At 32.8% G+C, this 22,419-nt stretch overlaps 2 protein-coding genes across 2 annotated transcripts; one reads left to right on the top strand and one right to left on the bottom strand.

Moving 5' to 3' along the window:
* Positions 1-9,339: 9,339 nt before the first annotated feature.
* LOC130675164 (uncharacterized) lies at positions 9,340-11,487 on the bottom strand. Its single transcript, XM_057480696.1, has 2 exons — positions 10,365-11,487; positions 9,340-10,290 (listed from the first exon to the last, which is right to left on the bottom strand). Exons 1-2 carry the CDS (start codon positions 10,486-10,488, stop codon positions 9,785-9,787), a joined length of 630 nt encoding a protein of 209 aa, XP_057336679.1. The 5' UTR covers positions 10,489-11,487; the 3' UTR covers positions 9,340-9,784.
* A 7,034-nt stretch (positions 11,488-18,521) lies between these two features.
* On the top strand, positions 18,522-21,325 carry LOC130675157 (jerky protein homolog-like). Its single transcript, XM_057480689.1, has 2 exons — positions 18,522-19,701; positions 19,762-21,325. Exons 1-2 carry the CDS (start codon positions 18,723-18,725, stop codon positions 19,899-19,901), a joined length of 1,119 nt encoding a protein of 372 aa, XP_057336672.1. The 5' UTR covers positions 18,522-18,722; the 3' UTR covers positions 19,902-21,325.
* The last annotated feature ends 1,094 nt before the right edge of the window (positions 21,326-22,419 follow it).

Here is a 22,419-nt window from a genome sequence, read left to right as displayed (position 1 = left end):
ATTTTTTTATGCTACTACAGCATCCATTTCATTACGAGTATCCATAGACCATAAAGACATTTTTAGATGACTTCTCTTTGCGTCAGCTCCACAATTTAAAAGTGTTTTTATGTAAGCCCTATAAGCGTAGGCATTATTGGGTGGGGAAATCATTTTTTGATTGAAAAACACATCTACTTGATTAAACACTGTATGTAAAAAATTATTTACTGGACCCACAAAATCTTTTTCATCTACTTTGCCATTAGCTTGTACAATTTTTGCTTTAATTGTTATCATAGTGCCCAGGTACGACAAATTCTATTGGGGCGTCGTCCGACAAAGATGACATTGGATTGTAATACGTCCATTGTGATTGTTCAATGGTTGTTTGCGTAGGAGGTAATGTGAATAAATCTAGTTCTGATTTCGCGCACTCAGCCGAATGTGGATGTAAAAACGACATTTTTAATTAAATATATCGTACACGTCACGTTTCTTACGAGAATTTTTCACTTTACGCGTTTTTTTAGTCGATTTTTTTTTTTTATTGGTTTTACTTTTTCTTTTAGCTGTTCTTTTTTTCTTACTGTTCCGCTTCTTTACCCTACCACTTCTGATGGTCTTATGAGTAATTTTGCGTATGCGCTTTCTTTTATATCCAGAGCCCCTCATGATCTCATCTAATTTTTCTGATGCTTTTCTTTTGAGACGTAATCCTGATTCTGTAAGCCTATGCTCCAATGACTGCTTTAAAGGAATTTGTCCCGTTGTGAAATCACTCAACACATTAGCACCTGCATGAAGTGCCTCTTTTCCTATAGCACGTGCTGCTTTACCAAGAAACGGGACTACTCTGCGAAAGAGCCCTCCGAGAAAGGCCCCTGTTCCATGTCCATGCTGATAAGACCCAACATAAACTTTACCAAATCTATTATATTTTTCAATGTATCCTCCTCCAGCCTGATTATTGTAATACTCGATGTATTGAGACATTTTTCATCAACTCTTTTAAAGTGTAGTGTAACGTTCAATGGTCCGTAGTCAAATGGTACAGGATCTCCGTCATTATCTCTTATATCTATTTCAATTGTTCTAAATGAATTTAATAAAACAGGAATATAATTAGGAGCGCCATAGGTGTTAGTAATCATCATACCATAGGTATATGAACTTGCATCTATAGGTATTATACGTAACAGTGCAGAGTTCACATCCCCAGTTACATAGAGGGAGCATATATCTGAATATATGAAGAGACTGTTAGGTAAGCCTCGTATTAAACTCAGAGGTCTTTTACTTATGCTTGTGAATTCATAACTCCTTCCATTTCTATTACCGATTACAAATTTTTGCTGTTTATTTCCATCAGTATAACGTTCAAAGCCTAAAATATCTAATAAAGTATTTGACAGTTCAAGGCGATGACTAGTGTTGTTACAAAAAGGAGGTTCACATATTCGTTTTATTTTAGTATATCCTGCGTCATTTATTTCAAAATGAAAATGCTTCATTGTAGGAAGAAAATAAGTCAAATTATGTGTCAATCTATTTGGATCATTATAAAGTCGAGGCGGAAAATAAAAATCATCACATATATCTTTTGATCCTTCAGCTCTTATTAAACATATTTTACTTTCTTGTTTCGATTGTATATGAAGAAAACTTGCCGGAAACTGTATCTCTTTCAAACCAACGACCCATTGACGTTCTAATTTAATATGTTCAGGTAACATTGTTGTATAATTGGTCGCTGTGTTGTTAGGGTAGTAGTTCATGCTACTATCACTAGGTAACACCATATGAAACTCTGTTTTATTCATTCTGATATTGTTGATGCGAGAACCCAAGAATTAAATTTATCTGGATATCCCTGCCACTTGACAAAGTATTGTTTATTTTTTCCTTTACCCTTGGATTTAATTATTTTTTCGATTATAAATTCGTCTTTACAAAATCTTTATTAACACGCACTAATTCTTGTTCATAAAAGAAACCATCAATTTCTTCACCATTTAAATCTTTTAATTCATAAATAGGTATGTTTTGCCGAAGATTTGCTTTTGTTATTTGAAAAATTTCTTCAGTATAACCAGCCTCATATCCTTTCTCGAACACTGACTTATATTTACTGATCCGAAAATAGTCGTTTACCTTATATTTAAAGACTTTTTTTCGCATTGCTATTGTTGGAAACTGTTTTTTAATATTATTCCATGCGACTTTAGCATCATATATAGTTACAGATGATGGTTCCATTCTAATTGAACTATGCTTTGTATTATTGTATGCATCAACTAATTGCTGTGAGATATCTAAATAGCGATAGGTTTTATGATGAGCAAAATATCGCCACATGCATTCTTTCAAAGTTCGGTTTACTCGTTCTACTACTGCACATTTAACATCAGGATTGCGAGCTGTTCTAAAGTTTATATTTTTTGATTTCAAAAAGTCCTGAATAGTAGTAGCTACAAATTCTTTTCCCTTATCTGTTTGTAACATCATAGGAGTACGGTTATTGTTACGGTTAAAAATATTTTTAAAACCTTGAAGTACAGTTGATGCAGACTTATCCTTTAATGGCTCTACCCATAAATATTTTCTAAGTATGTCTATTACAACTAAAAGAAATAAAACACCATCGTTATATGTTTTTAAAGATTTTAATTCCACTGAATCAGCTTCCCATACATTATCAATATTTGAAACAGTATAATGTAACCGTGGAAATTTAGGTCTCACAGGTCTATGTCTGGTATAACTATCTTGAGCTGCTAACCACTCATTTATCTTCTCTGCAGGTATATTATTTTTAAATTTTTCAAATAAATTTCGAGCTCCAGAATAAGAAACAGGATTAGATGGATCATAATACTCTTTTTTGAGTATTTCTTCTTCTACAGTCGCTGCCATTTGAATAAATTTTTATAAAACTGCTTTTTGGTTCCTCCTCCTTGTAGAGTAGAGTTTGCTTGGCTAAATGATCGAAAACTTAGTGAGTCTTCTGAGGAATTATTTTTATTTCTTCGCGTTGGAGTAGAGGTACCAATAGGTAATTTATTTAATCCCACTAAACTTTTATTCCAAAAACTACTATTTCCTACAAATTCACGAGAAGTGTTGATTTCTTTCAAATAGGTAGCGAAAAAATTTCTACCAGTAGCTTTGGTATTTTTCCGGCATCATTGACAAGATCTACAATATTACTATTAGGAATCTTATAGCCATCTAATGTAACACTACCTTTTTGATCCCACGATAATCTTTTTTCACTGTCGACGGAATCAATATGACGCAAAATATTTTCTGCTAATGATTTATAAGATTTTCTAACACCCTTTTTTATGTCGTGAAACTCATATGATCTTAACCCTTCGCTGTTAGTATTAATCTCTGAAATACTGTGAGGTTCTTGTATTTCAATATTATCTAAAATACTGCTAATGTCATTATTCTTGGAAGGGCTAGATAACTGTGCAGAATTCAATAATTCACTGTTTTCACTATTCACATCACTCGTATGTTCTTTTTTTTCTAAATATAAATACCGTCTGAGTATTTACGAATATTGTTTTAGTTTATCATTAATATTTGTAGAATTATCGTTTAAGATTTTAGATGCTTCAGCATCCAAACGTGAAATAGGATTTCCAGGAGCCTGCGACGTGGGCATATATTGACTCGATGATGAAGGTAATAACTGTTCAAAATTTTTTTTTTCCGTAGAATTTGCTGAATTAAGTTTTTCTATACTTTCTTGTGGTACTAAAACCATTTTTCTTGCGTACTCCATATTTTTAAAAAATGTTTGATAATAATGCGCCTATTATCGGACCCAGTAACATAGGCAAAAATGCCCCACCTTTTTGATTAATAATTTTTTTCTTCATTGACCAATTTTTATTTTTTTCCGAAAGTTTTCGTAAAATTTTCTTATACTTGGATATTAATTTTTTTTCAGAATCTTTTATTGGTATATTACCATGTAAAATGTTTAAGCAACACTCGCAAATAACACGAATGAAATCTTTTTTTGCGTGACGTAATATAGCGCGACGTTGATCAGCTGATGCATATACAAGAGCCTGAAGAAGAGCAGCGTTTTTGCGTCCAATAGTTTTACACAGCGATCGACTGTGAGAAGATCCTTCTCTTGCCATTACAACCGTATGACTGGAATATTATTTTGCGAGTTGGCTCCTTTTATATCATTACCTTTTTTAGGTATATAAACATAATGGTATTGATCACTTGGAAATATACATGTCCTAAATCGGCAGTTTTCTGGTGTAGATTGTTTGAGATCAAGAAGCAGATTGCCGTGAGCCTTAGATGTTGCATCGAAATAAGCCTCTTGAAGAAACTTTGGATTCTCTGGGTAAACTTGTCGAGCCAAATGAAAAATTTGTGCTCTGTCACGAGGGTTTTTAAACACGATAATATAATTTGTGTTAATTTATGTGTCAATTTATGTAGTGCCTCTTGAATGCAGGATCCTTTTGAAAAACTGCAGTAGTACGCTTAGGTAGATAAATGCAAAACTCGCCATTGAGAGCAGCGACAATACTATCACCGAATTTTGTTGAAACTGATTTCAAGTCAGTAACGTTGTATTCCTTATTTATTGTCAGTTCTGACATTTTTTCTTTAAGTAAAATGTCTTTCAGAGTTGCAGAACTGTTTATCGCCGAAAGATCCATGATTAAATCTGTAAAATAGTATAAATATTCATTAAAATTTACAACTTATGACGATTCATACATGAATATATATATCATACAATAGTAAAGCTACTCACATTTGTATGTAATAATTCAAACTGATGTCTCCAAAATCGAGTATACTTCACACTTCTTGCAGAGACTACACTCAGAACTTTTCAAATACAATTTTAGTCGTAGAAGAGAAGTATAATGTAGAACGAAGACTGAGGATTCGATTGAAGGTGTCAGGTCTTATAGCTTGTTCCCCACCAGAAAGTTAATAATGAAAAATGGAGGGAATGTTATAAAAAACCGTTAAACAATATAATACTCGAAAAAGAAAGTATTGGTGAGAAAAGAAACTTAAATTAAATGATAAAAATACAAAATTATATTTTTTCCAGTTTATTTAAAATTTTCGCTCATAAAAATACAATAAAAGTTTTTACAGAAACTTACTAAACTAAATGTACTTAACTAAACAACAATTCTAATTTCTAAATATTCCAAAAAATTTTCTTATTTTTAAAAATTTACAAAAAGTTTTTTCTAAATATTTTTCTAACTTATAAAATTTTTTTTATTTATAAAAACTTGTCTTATGTCTAAATAATTTACAAAAATAATTTATTTCTTGAAAATGCTCACAAAAATTTACAATTTTTGATTAATTTCTCTTAACTCTTTTGTAACCATATGGGAGAGTACTTGCTTCTCCTACTCTACGTCTCTTAGGGCCTGTAACTTGTATCTTTTTTTTATCTTCATTTTTTGTTAAGACCTGATGATATTGGTCTCTACGGATACTCGTAAATGATACATCAAATGCCGATTTCTTGTCAACGACAAGCGAACGCATTGAATTATAATTAACTAATGTAGAAGTTGATACATTCAATTTGATACCTTTTAATTTACAACATTCAGCTGTTTTACCCTTCTTATAGTCCTTCACTAGATACGCATATAATTTGGGGCCACCAGATACAAAAGATGTAATATATGCTTCTTTACCATAATCTTTTTCTAACTCATTAGTGAGATCGCCAAGAAAATCTCCTGTTTCTAAAACTTTTCTTTTATTGTCGGTTACATAAGTTACTGAATCAGTATCATAGTATAAAACTTGATCACCGAGATCTTCCAAGTAAGAATATAGCTTAAGACGCGCTTGGGCAGTAGTAAAAGCTGCAATAACTACGTTTGAACGATTTGAAGGAATATAACTGTCTGAATTATTTTCCCAATTAATAAAGACAGTATCTTGATTAATGGGTACAAATTCCTTAACTACTACGTCTGGGTTAAAAACGATGTTACAAAATTCTTCATAAGATTTTACAATGGCTTTTTTTCTCATATTTTCGCGCTGGCCGAATTTTCCCCAAAATGAATTGAGAAATAATTTAGCTAACGATCTTAATCCAGGGTTTTCTTCAATTTTATCGCGTTCTAGCTTTATACCTTCCCTCTCTTCATACTGAACTATATACTCTTGTTTTAATTTTTCATCAATACAATGATTTGACCATCCCGATGCCTCCTGTTTTATTTTTAAAAATGTATTTATATACTCGACAAATAATCCCGTGCTATTTTAATCGTTTCGGTCATATTTTACTACTTGATAGTCCCAAATTTCGTCCATTTCTTTAATTATATAGCCGGTATCTACAGCTTTTCGAAGTTCACATGTTACCCATGTACCGTATAACTCGCGCTCTATTTCATTTTCATGAAGACAATCAGATTGTATTTGATTCTCACAGCAAGTCATACATAATGGAAAAAATAACTTATCGTGCATGCGTCCTGGTAAAACAGGATGATATAAATGTCTTGGTGGTAAGACTCTACATTTAATTAAACCTTTGACACTGCTAATGCTATTATTAGGAGCGATAGTTTGACAATCGGGACCCACATAAACTTTTGGGTGACCTACGGGAAAAATACCGTTTTTAAAAACCCATGGATATAATGAACACACGTCGACATAGTGAATCTGTTCAATGTCTTCACCATGTCTTCACCATAAATATTTTTTTTAACGTCATAATATGTTTTGACGTTACCCGTTCGACCACCATAAGGGGAACACGAGGGTTTAACGGACTAACAGATATGAATTTTGAATTACTGAGAAATGATTGTAGCGACTGATTATTTTTCTTTTCGCGTATGAACTCACATTCCCATATCTCAGTTAAATCGAATCCACTATCTATAATTTTCTTACTCTGAAATTGAGTAACAACCGTGGAATTGGTACGCATACTTTTTACCATTTGGGCCTTCTCTAAAACCATCTAATTTTATACCATTAGGGGTTTTGATCTCGCGACCCCTCAAAGCGTGAGTTATTTTTATATTATTCTTATACTCCAGCCACGAGAGCCACTCAATTGCAACTCGTGATTGGTTGTCGCCCAAACGGTAACCAGCACGCGGTATAATTCCAATTTGATTTTCTTTTAAGAAATTACGGCGGTAAAATAACATGCACGTTGAAGCTATAGTTATACATTCAGTAAACGGACAAACATTTCCACATTCTAAGATGAGTTTCCGGAATTTCGTACATGCTAATTGTAAAATACTTACATCTAATTTACAATAAAAAATAATCTCTTCTTTAAAATTAAATATTTTTCCCTCATTTATTTGTTGATTGTACCATTCTAAGAAATCTTCTCGGTCCTTTTTTGTACCCATTGATTCAGGACTGTAATATTTTATGTCGGGTAAACAGCCAACATAATTCTCATTCTCACGAGAATTAAATAAATGAGGAAAATAGCTTTTTTGAAGCTGATCTGCAAAGCCAAATGCTTTTGGAAGTTTCGACAGGGCCATAGGTATATAATTTAAACTATCTACGAATTTAATTTTTTTTTTTATTCAGTTCGAGAAGTGTAATACTTGTACCATTTACTATAGTTTCTATATCATCATATTGCCTTGTAATTACCTCTGTTAGAATAAATTGAGCATCGAAACCCTTTGCATTGTGAGCAATACAGATCACTTTCTTACAATTTGGCAAATTACTTAACTCAAAAACATAATCTACGAACCTTTTTACACAATCTTCACCGTATAAGATGGTCTCACTTATACCACAATTAGTGCAGTTGACTATATGTGGGTTTAAATAAATATTGGCATTATTGCAGCATAAGTCACATACAGACTGGGCAACACAGAGTGTCGGAACGTGTAGATTCACTGTATCACTATTCTGCATTTTAGTATCCTGTCGCGTTTCAAAGTCGTAATAAATAAACTTAACGTATTTTTTTGAATCTTGAACCTCTTTAGCTGGAGGGATAAAACAGAAATGTCCTTCTTCGCATGATTTATTACATACACCACAAATTGTTTTACCACATGCGTGTTGGACCTTAGAGAGTTTTGGGTAAATAAAATCCTTACACTGTACGTAAAACTGAATGTTTTTACAAACGGACTTGTTACCTTCATATGAACCATCCTGAAGATGATAGTTATATCAATCTCCCCCATAGAACGTCCTCTTGCAAACATCGCAAAATATACTATCGTTAGTAGTGTTACACTGTGGATTCTTATAACATTTGTAGCAAATTAGAGGACAATTTCTATGGTCATAAGGATTCTTGAAAGGCTTACGACAGGGTTCACAATAATGCCGAGCTGCTTGAAGACTCAGAATAGTATTAATGTACTCATAATGATTTTCTTGCGGATAATAGAGAATCCGTAATGTATAAAGCACACTTCGATTTTGGCGCGTCACGACAGACGTTCCGTCAAAAATGACTTCATGTAGTCTTTCAGATAACTTGGTTTTCAATCGATAAATTATTATTGCACTCTGCTGATGAGCATAGTAATCTTGAAATTTTTTCACTTCTTCAAGTCCACATCCATTTTCAGGTATATGTGTTACACCTGCCGCTGTTATCAGTTCCCTTGCCTTAATTTCCTGATAACTGATTTTTTTTATAGTTCGAGACTGTCGAATTTTCTGCCATTCAGCATGTAATGGTCCACTTGATGCTTTGGATGCTAATTTTTTTTGAGCTACAAGAGCTGTGACAAGAGCTCTTGGTAAACAAAGATTATCATTATTAGTCATTGTTATAACCCGACGAGGACGTTTTTTATCACATTCTTCAGTCCATTTCTGTCCTAATATTGATTCAGTTACATTGAGACAAATCGCTTTTTGTCTTCGCGATTTTTACCAGCAGCCACCAGAATTCGCGGGTTGAACCCTGGCTTAGGCTGGCCTCTAACGAATTTTATTTTATGCTGGACAGAGCAGTGGGCTGGGGTTCTTGCAAAGCAAAGACCCGCACATTCAAACTCGGCAACGTATAAAAAAGACTTATCAACTTACCTCACGGTTGATAATTTCTATGCTGCTTTCTTACAGCTGACTTACTTATTATTTCTAACTTAATTAATAATTATTTTATCGCATTAAATAATCCCACCAGTATATTAAAATAGGGATAGAATAAGGTGATGAATAAAATAGGGAATTTATTAGGATAATGTGCAATTTTATTGCCAATTATAATAAACTCAATTACTTACAATAACATTTCACGCAGAATACAATAGTAATGGTCCTGGCTGGAACGCAGGATACGCAATAGTGGCCACGTGGACTAAATCCTTATCATACACTGATTTTATTATTTAATTTAGTTTTATTATCGCGAATATTTCGCCGGTAACGTATAATACTTTCAATGTACTTAAATTTAATTATAATTAAATAACTAATAAACAATACAAAAAATACTATTTTGCAAGTTAATTGCCAGGAAAACTATGCGATTTACAAAATATAAAATACGTGAATATCGCAAGTATAACAATTAATATTAAATGATAATAACGTCTGAACGTTAACGGATCCAGGATCGAAGTGGTGACCGATAATTTTTGGGCATAGGGCTCGCCTCCTGACTGTCCCCACCTCTTCCCAACAGGCATGCGTCAACGTGACGAGTTGTCATGTGACCACGGCACTATGACATCAACGTCAGACGGCAACGAGACGGATCAAAGCGGGAACCGCAAGGCTGAGAGTGATGAAAGACAATTCACATTGTCTCAACATGAAGCTTTATTTCAAAAGTATTTGTTACATTGAATCCTCCTGCACTTTGACAAACTGAATTCACCAATTTCCATAAATCATTGAAATCATAATCTCGAATAGGCCTCATAGTCTGATGAATATTTTTTACATCAAGTCCTCTAAATGCAAAACTCAAGCAGAACAGATTGTGACCGGCTCCTCCTGCTTCTTTGATTTTATCATACACTTCACGAAATGGTCTCAGCGTCCAATCGACAGCATTAGATTCTGTTGGTATATCCCTGATACGAAAGCTCATAACGTGAGTGGTTACTCCGTACCTTTCCATACGTTCCACTCCGTTGGAAATTTGAATAAGAGCTTGATTATTATGGTAATTATCGTTGACAATGTTTTGGACTTCCTCAATTGCTTCATTATTATTATTATTATTATTCTGTCGTTCCAAATTTTGATTGCCACCATCTTCGTTCATTTCCTCAACTCTTCCACCTTGTTGTTCATTGCCTTTTGAGAAAAAGAAACGATTTATTAACTACGAAAAATATTAATGTGCAATTGATAAATAATTGTGAACTTACCTTCTAAATCTCTTTCTAGCATATTTGGATGAAAATTCAATAATTCACCATTTAAATCGAATAATGCAATTAACTCTTGCTCAAACTCATCACTTATTTCAGATTCATTAAGAGTCTCCATCATATAGCCGAAAAAATCGGAGACTTTAAACACATAAAATTTAACAGTAGAAAAAGTAACTTAGCTTCAATCAAGAGGAATAAAATGTAAAGGAAAAGAAATAACTTTAGCTTAAAAGTCACTTTACTCCCCACCACTTCTCCCTTTCCGTTATATTTCGAATAATCTCTTACCTAATCACGATTTGATTGTACTCCTTTCCTTTGACCTTTAAATATTTTCTCTATCATGATGACTTTTCACAAATTAATACTCAGTAAGAATCGTAATTAGTTACCGTTAAGATCAAAATCATGGTCCTCTCAGATTTTCTTTATTTATCCAATGTGATCCCACTCAATAAATCGGAATCAAAGAAATTGTTTTGTGGGTTGAGTTATACCGATAAAAGTTTCAAACCAGTAGTTAAAATAATTAACGCATATCCAAAAAACGAAATACGATTAAATGAGTGTGAATGGGAAAAAATATGTGACTCCATTGATAAAATAACTGATTACTTCGATGAGGTACAGTTAGAAGGTTATCATAATAAATACAAGAAAATAGTGTGTCAAGGCCTAAAAATTACATTCTCCCAATTCAAAGAATTACACGGGTTTTCCTACTCAGCTCTACGGCTGACTCACTGAAATCAATCTACCGAAGGGTCAACTACTGGTTAAATTACTTAAAAGTACTACCTATTTAAGAACACATAAAGGACTCTGTAAAAAATGTCTTAAGATTCATCCTAAACAATTTATTACAAGATTCAATTGAAACCCCTGATACTGCGACGGTAATGAAGTATCTTCAATCACATTTTCCAGAGTTATACAAATACAACGAACGCTCAACTTCAATAAAAACTAACATCGGAGGGCTCAGTTTCACATTTTTTGGGAACTATTATATTTCCATGAAGAATTCATACAAAAAATTATGAGTGAAATAGAGTACAAACAATCATCCGCTTACATACAGTATCACCACTATAACAGTATAGAAGAAGAAAATACGTAACTAAAATATTATCGAAAATAAAGTTATAACCTATATAATTACTTATTGTACAATTAAATAAAGAAAATTTATGAAAAAATTTGGTTTTTATAAGTATGTATAATCGAGTGAGAAAAATATCTACATAAATAAGAAATAATATAACAGTAAATCTTTTATTTGACAACCCATCCCATCATTATCTTCAATACAAACCCCACTCCAATTACCTCACAACATCATCATCAATAACCCATATCCCAAATCATCAAAAATCATCCTACATAATCACCTACCCAAATCACACAGATCAACGAACCTACCTGACCCCCCACCCAAACACCCAACACCTTTCTCCAAACGCCCGATTCCCACACCCCACGCACACACCTCACCGCCAACACCTTTCTTCTCACTCACACACCTTTCACCTCATACCCCATGGCGCCAGACGAGAGGAGAGGGGGCAGGTCTCTCCATCTGTGCCCTATAGTAGTTACACCTCTTAATATCAATATTAAGGGCTCAAACTTGCACAATAATTTTTTTTTTTGTCATCAGGAATAATATTTTCACAGTATCGAAAAAAAAAAAAAATAGTCGATTTTTTTGGCCCAGTCTAATATATATAAATGAGACTTTATCACTTGGCCATAATGTAAATGATTTCATTTACAAATTTTTTCTCATTGAACAGTAAAATTTCTTTATGTTATAAATAAAAAAAAATTAATATGTTTCTCATAACAGAAATGTATTTTTTTACTCAGTAGAAAATGAAATGTACCCTTAATATCATAATTTTTGATATCTAACAATAGTTTCCCAATTCTAACAACCGAAAACGAATGAGTTTCAGAATTGTCTAATTCTATCAAGTCAGTTGGTTCGATTTTATCCGATTTATGTGGTCAAAATCCGTAGATGGTGGGCAAAGGAAGGTCTTCAGATTTTTTTTCTGCCATAGGACCAAATATGGTGATTATGAAACTATGAAGTTAAAATTTATCATTTTCACGTGACTCTGATGTTGCTCTGCAAACATTTTTTATTTTGCAGCGAATAAAGAAGAATTTTTAGAAAGACGATTTCCCATGCAGGAGCTGCTAGAGTTGAACGACGGGGCCCTACTTGGCCCAGCACTGGGGAACCTATCTTTGGCACATCTATATTGGCCCATGCTTGACTCAAAATTGGATACTCAGTCCTGGCCGTTACAATGATTACCCGGGCTTGGGCCAAGACTGGGTTCCCCTGTTTTGGCCATCCAGTGGCAAGCAAGACTCAGGCCAAGACTGAGAAACCTAGCCTTAGCCATTCAATGGCAACCTAGGCTCGGGACAAGACTGGGTAATCTAACATTGGCCATTTAATGGCAACCCAGGCTTGGACCAGGACTGGGTAACCTAGCCTTGGCCATTCAATGGCTACCTAGGCTTGGGTCAGGACTGGGTATCCTAGCCTTGGCCATGACAATGATTACCCGAGCTTGGGCCAAGACTGGGTACCCCTGCCTTGCCCGTCCAATGGCAAGCAAAACTTCGGCCAAGGTAGGACTACCCAAGTTCGGCTATACCTATGGTTTAATAAGTAGATCATGTAAATGTATCAATTCAAAATTAGTAGATTCGTCCAGTAGATATCGTTTGGACTCAGCAATCAAAAGGACGGCAGTTCGCGCCCAGAGCCCAGCAGAATTTCCACCGAGTTTTTTTCACATCATTTACCTTCCTTAGATAGTTTATGCTTTAATGATCATAAACTCTACGAGGTTAATGAAAATAAAAATTTTTTTAATTAAATTTATTCGTTTCCTCGATGCATGGGCAAGGTCTGGCAACGAAGTCTGGGCCAGGACTGGCAACAAAGTATGGGTCAGGCCCGGTGTTATCATTCCAGAGTTCTACCAAGGCTGGGCCAAGCCTGGATCCGACGTACTTTCCTCTCTGGGTTTATACGTAAATTAATTTTCTATGAATTGCGGTTAATATAGACTTTATATTATAAGTAATTTTGCATAAATTGTGTCTACAAAGACTGATTTTAACAAGCAATTCTATACGGGATATCAAACTGAACCCAATTAGATACAATAGCTGTTCTTAGCTGGTTTGACGTTATCTCGACTATTTTTTAACTGTTAATTTACGGTAAGCCACTACTTATACTCTGGCTATTAAAATAAATTTTTCAGTCGAACAACTGCCCATTAACTGCTTCTTCACTAGTTTCATACCGTTTAAGGACGGTTTGGATGAAGTATTATAATTGTATAATAATGATAATAAAATGGTTTTAAAAAAGTTCAATTTCAAAGAAATAATCATTATATAATCGTTTGATTTCGGTTTTATTTCGTTCTGAAAACCGTTTATTTTTTGCACATTACAACCGTAAATGAACAGTTTTTTATGGCTTAAAAACTGTTAGTAAATAGTAAGAGTATTTAAACCGCTAATAAACCGTTTTTTACTTCTATGAGGGTGTTTCTTGCTTGTTTTATGTTTTGAAACTTTTTGTTATGTATTTAGTATACAAAAAGAGTTGATAGTGAAGATTTGGACCTTGATATAACTTAATTCAAAGTTTATATAGAAGGAATTGTTTTTGAAAAAAATTATAATTAGTAATGTTGTTGAACTCGTGACCTAGTTTGCCCTTTATCATAATTCTTAAGTCATTTCTGTTAAAAAAATTTTAGGAAACTGTTTGGCTAAAGAATATTTATAGGCTTTTCACAGTGTAGGCAGCTTATGTTACACCCCCCTCCGCCCCTCGCTGAAAAAACTTTTCATGTTAAAAATTTTGCGGGGCCAATTTTGCCCCCAAATATTTCAAGGCATCTAAAATTTTATGGAGCCCATTTTGCCCTCCTTTCCCTATACAGACTATAAAGTAAATTCAATATTATTATTGCATCATACGTCGATTATATATTTACGATTTGTTTATGTTATTTTTTAAATTAAAGTGATTTTGTACCAAAAATAATATAATTCATATTATTCTTATCATTAATAACGAATATTTAATCAAAAATACTTGAAGATAGCATATATTATTGTTTTAGTTGATGTCAGCATGAATTCAATACTAAACAATACAAGCGCATCTCACTCGTACCCACCCATATACATACTGCCTCGCGCTCAATCCAACAGCTACCCTACATGCTTGTCTGGCAAAGGTTTGCCACGATGTTAAGCGTCTAGCAATGAATAACGTGATTTTTAATAATATTCTGACGGTAAAACCAACAAATCGCACTTTATTATTTGATGAATTTAGATCGGTATTTTACACTCAGTAAGAACTGTTTATCTGCCAAAGCCACTGTAACCCAAACACGTAATGGTCTATCGTTCTTACCTGTATTGAGAGCATGCGCTGACAAACTTCCAGCTATTATAAAATAACAAAGGTCTGGGGTTCACGGGCTCTTAAACTATTAAATTTAAAATAACTAAGTATCATATGTTATAACTCATTTATGAGATATTTTGCCACATTTATAGAAAGTATACACATTCGGGTGGTCCTTATTTTGGACATTTTCGAATTTTTATGCTCCCAGAGGCTTATGTGGTTCGAAATAAATAGAAAAAATATCCTTAAAGTTTCAGGTCTCTATCTCAATTTTAACCCGTGCCGCACAGCGATGTAAGTTTCCCATTTAAATAACACGGGGTTTTTGGCATTGAACAATTAATTTTTTATTTCGGCTAAAGTAATTGTTCGAAAAATTTGAAACTCTGTAGACTTTATCCTTATATTAGCAGCTACGCCACAGAATTTTTACAGATTTTCAGCTACTATAATTTTGGGGGTACAGCATGAAAAAAAAGAAAAAAATTATTTTTTTTATTTTCATCTGAAATTTTTTTCAAATAACATATTAAACCATTCTGCATCTTCATCAGGAGTTCTTAGTTTTTTCCATTCTTGCACCCAAGTGGGTGAACGGCAAATCTTTGTTGCACTAATACAGTAATGAGGAGCTTTGGACGAGTTTTTCTTATGAACAAACGAATATTTTCCAAAAATTAAAGCGCACTTCGCTAAATAAGACAATAGTGCGTTAATCTGCAGTAGAGTGTATCTTAAAAGGATTTTTTGAATTTATTATGATCACCTCTCAAAACAGTTTCAATTACAACAGAAAAAATTCCCTTAAAGTTTTAGCTCTTAATTCTAACGGGAAGAGTTACCGCAAAATTTTTATTGTGATTTTTTCAAGAAATACTTTTTTTTATGTTATTTGATTTTGTGTCTTTTTCAAAAATATATAATGCATTCAATCGATATCTGATATCGGTATATCTATGCCACTAATCATATGCCTTAGTTTAACATTTGATAAATATTATCATAAAATTCAATTTCTTTCAATATTGGCTTAAATAAGTTGGTCACCTTTTAGTTTGTTATTTGTTTTAAGAAATAAATAATGAACAAAAGGTTGATAGTTTTGTGTATTATAATATCGAAATAATTATTTATTTACAATTTTCAAACTATAATAAATTATTAATAAAGTAGATCTCTTATATAAATAAATATAATGAACTTAAAAAGTCACAAAAACAAAATTTGCGGCACGTGGTCCCGTCGAAATTAAGAGCTCAAATTTTAAGGGAATTTTTTCTGTCGTAATTGAAACCGTTTGTGAGGTGATCGTAATAAATTCAAAAAATCCTTTTAAGGAAAACTTTACTGCACACTAATGCAAAGTACCTGATTACTGTATTAGTGCAACGAGGATATACCGTTTACCCACTTAGGTGCGAGAATGAAAAAAAGTAAGAACTTTTGATAAGAATGCAGAGTGATTTGATATGTCATTTGAAAAAAATTTTAGATAAAAATAAAAAAAAATAATGCTTTTCTTTTTTTTTTCGTGCTGTACCCCCAAAATTATAGTAGCTGAAAATCTATAAAAATTCTGAGGCGTCGCTGCTAATATAAGGATAAAGTCTACAGAGTTTCAAATTTTTCGAACAATTACTTTAGCTGTGTTATGTCCAATAATTTTTTTTATTTATTTTATTTTATTTCATAAATAAATTTACGAAACTCCTCTTTACATAAGTACGTGAGAACGCAGCGTCAGTTCTACCATCACTTATGCATATAAAAGTAGCGCGACGATTTTCGCAATAACGATTGACGAATAAATAAAAACTTGTTGTCATTTTCCACCAATGACAACAATTTAATTACTCCCATCAAACATCAATCAAAGTTTTCAAATAGCCTGAGCACCATGGCTCAGGGCCTTAGTTGTTGATCAAATTTTCAGATCTCGAGTCCTACGGTATCGTGCAAACGGTGTCGTGGTTGTTGATCAGATTTTTAAATTTCGAGTCCTACGGACCGCGTAAACGGCGTCGATAGCCCGTAATCTTATTGCAAAAATCTGCCCTAGACAAGGCAATAAGTAACCGTCCTTAATAAAAGATACTAGGCCGATAGTTCCTATCGTGTAGCGGTATTCTTTTATTAACAGTGGTTTATCTTATGTTTAGATTCAGTTAAATTGTAAATTAATTAAGGTACTTGGCCGATATTTTCATATCGTGTAGCGGTATTCTTTTGTTATTTACAATTATTATAAAAATTACTCCGACTCGATTGAATAGTGACACAAAAATCAAGTGTAATTGTAGTCCGATCTCGGGTCGAGAAAATCTGCGCATAAAAAGCCATAAGACTTCACATAAGGACGCAATTTAAAAATAAGTAAAAATAAATAAAATTAATAATAACCAAATTAAATGGTTTTATATCTTTTATAAGTGCAAACCATTGTAACAGTTATAGTGTTTAAGTGCTGTAATTAAAAAAGTAAATAAAAAGACAAAAGATCATAATCTTAATTTAGTGAGTTCATTCAAAAATAGCACATAAGATTCTATCCTACTACCCCAGCCGCGCCCATTCAACCAACGTCTTCAGAAAGAGGCCGAGTGAGCTGCAAAGTCCTGGAGGGACACAACCTGCCGTACTAGAAGAAAGACTCATCTAAAGGTAAGTGAGAGACAATTAAAATATTTTCTCTCTATTGATCGATATATGAATGCAACGTGACCAAGCTCGAAGGCGTTTGGGTTCGTACTCTTCGAAAAACCTACAATAAATAATAAATATAGGAAGTGAAAACCTTCCTTGTATTCTTTACTGTTGTCCGCATCCTCCAAATCGCTCGTTAAATTTTTCTATCGCTACCAAAGAGAGAAATCCTGGATAATTAATTTAAATCTAAGCGGCGGACATAACAGCTGGAATAAAAAATTAATCGTTCAATGCCAAAAACCCCGTGTTATTTAATTGGGAAACTTACATCGCTTTGCGGCACGGGTTAAAATTGAGATAGAGACCTGAAACTTTGAGGATATTTTTTTTTATTTATTTCGAATCACATAAGCCTCTGGGAGCATGAAAATTCATAAATGTCCAAAATAAGGACCACCCTAATACACATGGCTATACTTTGTAGTTTACTTTAGAACTATACATTATTTTCATGCGGGTTTATCATGAGACCCATCGTAATAGTTTGATTTCTGAAGAAATCTATCTTAAAACCTTAATAAGCGTCGATTTTCTAAAAAAGCGATGCATGACCCGGACGCTCTAAATCTTCGTTGCTTCACAGTCCTGGATGTCTAGGACAAACTTAAGCTACAGTCCCGACTCTTTGTTGCTTACAGAAGGAGATAAATTGACCTTGAGAAATCTGTTTTTTTCAATCCAGACTCCGCTGACAGTCAAGAATTCGTCCGTGGATAATGTCAATAGTCATTTCACTTAATAGGATTCTGGGATAAACAATTACTTTCTGATCTGCAAAATCGGAAAAAAAATCTCATTTTTTTCAACTCAACAGTAGTCAAAATAAAATATTGTTTATGTTTTGAATTCGAGTTTTTCTTATAAATTTCCGATTAGGTGAATTTCGTCTGTGCATTGGACAAAAAAAACATTATCAAATCATTATTAGACAAAACATTATTTCCTGATTCGATATTAGTTCAATATTTATACTATTGTTACTTATAATATCCATTAGACAAGATATTGGAAGTAATTATTTCCGAGAACAATAAGTCCAGATTTATCAAGTTTAGAAGTTCAATATCTTCGTTGAAAGTTGCTACGACTTTTTTTTAACGAATTGCTTATATTTTCTCGTATTAGAAAATCAATATCAAACCGTGGAAAATTATTAAGGCAGCAGTTTCCATTCTGATGTAATGAATCTAAAACGTAAACGTAAAGTTCTCACTTTGAGGGAAAAATTAGACGTTATCCTAAGTATTGACGAAGGTAAAAGTGGGAAATATTTGTCACGTAAATTCGAAGTCGGTTCATCCACAATATCTGATATTAAAAAAAAACATAATGATATCATTGATTTTTCTACTAAACTCATCGAAAAGGATGGAAACTTATCGAGAAAAATAATGAAAGGATCACAAGATCCTACACTGGACAATGCAGTATTCGAATGGTTTACCCGAAAAAGAACAAGTGGACAGCCGATTTCAGGATCATTACTCTGCGAAAAAGCTCGATCGATAAATCAAACAATTGACGGAAATCGCGAATTTCAAGCCAGTAGGGGGTGGTTAGAAAGATTCAAGTCTAGGCATGGGATAAGAGTTCTCCGGATTAACGGAGAAAAATTATCAGCGGACTCAAATGCTTCCTCTATTTTTGTACATACATTGAAATCCATCATTGATAAAAATGGATATACGAGAGAATTTATTTACAATGTTGATGAGACTAGACTAAATTATAAAGCATTGCCAATTAAATCATTAGTATTACGTTCTGAATCAGCAGCACCAGGCTATAAAAGTTTGAAAGAATTTGTAACGATTGTTGTATGTGCAAATGCAAGTGGGACCCATCGATTACCGTTATTTATCATTGGAAAGTCAAGAAATCAAGAAATTATCAAACATTCTCAAGATATGCCAGTTATCTACAAATACTCAAAAAAGGCATGGATGAATCGAGAAATATTTACGCATTGGTTCCGAAAAATTTTCATTACGGAGGTTCAAGAGTTTCAGAGTAAAACAGATAGAAAGAATCATGTACTATTAATACTCGACAATGCACCTTGCCATCCACCAGCTGATATTTTAGATGCTGTTCATGAAACTTTCAGGATTAAATATTTACCTCCAAACGTGACTTCCATTATCCAACCTATGGACCAAGGTGTGATAGAAAATTTCAAACGTTTCTATCGTAAATATTTACATGGTCGCATTATTTCAGATGATAATAATTGTGATTCTATAGTAAAGATGATCAAAGATTTGAGCTTAAGAAAATGCTTTCATATCATGGCTGATGCATGGAATAATATTGATAGCAAGACGATAGTTCGGTCATGGAACAAAATCTTCGAATGCTAGTCTGTTTGTATCTAATTGATTGTTAATAATTATATGCGAAATTCATTTCTTGGATCAAGTTGCTAGATCCGGGTAGATACACTGAGAATAAAAGTGTTATCTTGATATTCATTTCGTTAACAAGATGACAACGAGTGCGATAGCTCCTGATAAAGGTGATAATGTTTTTAAGTGCCATCCGAATTTAAAAGTTCCTAAAATTGTGATATGTATCATTTGTGATAACGCTTATCACGAAGGTGATTTTAATGAATACAAAATAGGTTATTATGTAGGTAAATATCTCGTTGTGTGTCCTGATCATTATGATGAAAATCTTGGATGGAAGTACAGCATAAAATAACTGGATATCTAGATGTAATAGGAAAGTGGCTATATGACAATCAATTAACTGAATGTGCAAAAAACTACTTTTATGATTTTCAGATGATATAAAGATATAATCCCCGCTAAATTTGAGTTGTTGACATATAATGATAATATTAAAAGGGTGAATTGCTGTAAATTCTTACAGTTCAATATTGAAAGTTCCATGAGGTGAGACTTTCATATGAAAGAGCTGATCAAGAAGACGACATTCTTTCTGTTTATATTCTATAAATTAAAGGGGATTGTTAATGAAAAAGCTTGAAGAGTGATTTATCATACACTATCTGAAAGTATTGTGGATTATGGTATCGTTGCTGGGGGAGAATGCTATAAGAATGTGGCCAGATCATTGGGCAGTATACAGAATAAACTATTAACATAATCACGGAAAAAATAATGGTAACAACAATCTCGGCTTTAAAGATACGTTTGTAGTAGTCTTTGTCACTGTATGTGATAACTATAATGATTGTAAAAAGCGTTATATCAGTCATGAAAGATAATCTTGATCCAGAGCTATACGCTTACCAAAAGTTAATAAAACTATAGCTTTTAAAAACTCTAATTTTGTAGCAATACAATATTGCGATGTGTTACCTAACAGTCTTAAATGTCTATCAGTATATAAAGAATTTTTTGGATTAAAATTGACACAGTAGATTGTAACTAGTTAAAGATGTAGATCAATTTAATGTAAATATTGTATGTTACACATATTTTTATGTATGTCTGTATGAACATTACTATAAGCATTGTGTTTCTTTTTCTATTGGATGACCGGGCACATTAAATTTTCGTGATTTTGGGTACAAGTGTTATACGGAAGGCCTATGGACAGATGATTGTTCTTCATCTTTGGAGGTGCATGTGTATATAGTTTTTATGTATGTATTCGCGCGTTTAAAAAAAAAAAAGTTTGGAAAATCCAAATGCACATGCCTTAAGCGCTCATTTTTACATAAATTATTAAAATTTGAAGTTTTTATGTATTCATTAATATATTAAAATCATCTTTGAAGTAAAACTTTTTCAGGCGTGACTTGAAGGTAACTCAGATTTTTTAATTAATTTCTCAATTAATTAAGAAAAAATTGTTTTCACAAAAAAAAAATAAATCAAATCGAAAAAATACCAAGTATCTAATACAATTCAAAATCATGGAAAACATTTTCATAGAATTGAAAAAAAAAAATTTCAATGTACTTGGTGTGCGTTTCTAAATTTATTCTAGCAAAATTAATTTCTAGAATTGATTTCGCATATAAATTTTCTAATAAAATTGAATGATATTTTTTTTTTTCCAGTTTATAGGCACACCAAGTACATTGAAATATATTTTTTCAAGTCTATGAAAATGTTTTCCATGATTTCGAATTGTATTAGATACTTGGTATCTTTTCGATTTGATTATTTTTTTTTATAAAAAGAATCTTTTCTTAATTGTAAAAAATTTTAAACGTGTACTTGGCGTAATTTTATACAGAGAATCTGTTTTTGGTAGGATTTGTCTTTTTTTTTTTGTCGTGTTGATTGATAATGATTTTAATATGCACTATTAGAAATCGAGTTATAATTTAAGACACGTGAGCCTATATTTTTATAGTAATATTTTGTAGAAACAACAAGACTGTTTGTTAACAATTGTAGTAACTTTGTACTGCTAAATATCATAATCTGATTGATCAATTTTTATAAAACAAAGAGCTGCAGTTGCTGAACAACAGTTTTCTTTGAAGTAAACGTCAAATATATGTGTCAACGTCGGACTTTTCTGTTAGGAATGTGAAACATCAAATGGCTAAGTAGTTTGACCTTCCAGCGCCTCCCACCTATTACAACTAGCGTATGGTGCTAACTACTTACCGTCCCACCCCTCTGACCCAATGGAATGCTTTTTTTCAGAATCTCAATGGATTATATATATATATATATATATATATATATATATATATGTATATATATATATATATAAATTTTAAATGGAAGTTAAATGCGCGCCTATTTGTTTTTCAAGTTTACTAATTAATTAACAGGTGATGGTACTTGAGGCCACTGAGGACATAACATGAGGAAACTTCCCTAATAGCACAGTTTGCTCTGACAAAAGTTTACTTACGAAAGTGTCCTTGAATTTTTCGTCAAATGTCCG

This window comes from Microplitis mediator, chromosome 9 (assembly GCF_029852145.1).
Source record: "Microplitis mediator isolate UGA2020A chromosome 9, iyMicMedi2.1, whole genome shotgun sequence".
NCBI classification, from domain to species: domain Eukaryota; kingdom Metazoa; phylum Arthropoda; class Insecta; order Hymenoptera; family Braconidae; genus Microplitis; species Microplitis mediator.
The sequence above is the reverse complement of the archived record's forward strand: the minus strand, read 5'-3'. Positions and strand labels throughout refer to the sequence as shown.

Excerpts from the sequence above, each read along its gene's own strand:
- LOC130675157 (XM_057480689.1), top strand. The coding sequence starts at position 18,723 with ATGAATCTAAAACGTAAACGTAAAGTTCTCACTTTGAGGGAAAAATTA. Across the intron at positions 19,702-19,761 it reads TATCCAACCTATGGACCAAG|ATGATAATAATTGTGATTCT; the intron begins GTGTGATAGAAA and ends GCATTATTTCAG.
- LOC130675164 (XM_057480696.1), bottom strand. The coding sequence starts at position 10,488 with ATGATGGAGACTCTTAATGAATCTGAAATAAGTGATGAGTTTGAGCAA. Across the intron at positions 10,291-10,364 it reads GCTAGAAAGAGATTTAGAAG|GCAATGAACAACAAGGTGGA; the intron begins GTAAGTTCACAA and ends TTTTCTCAAAAG.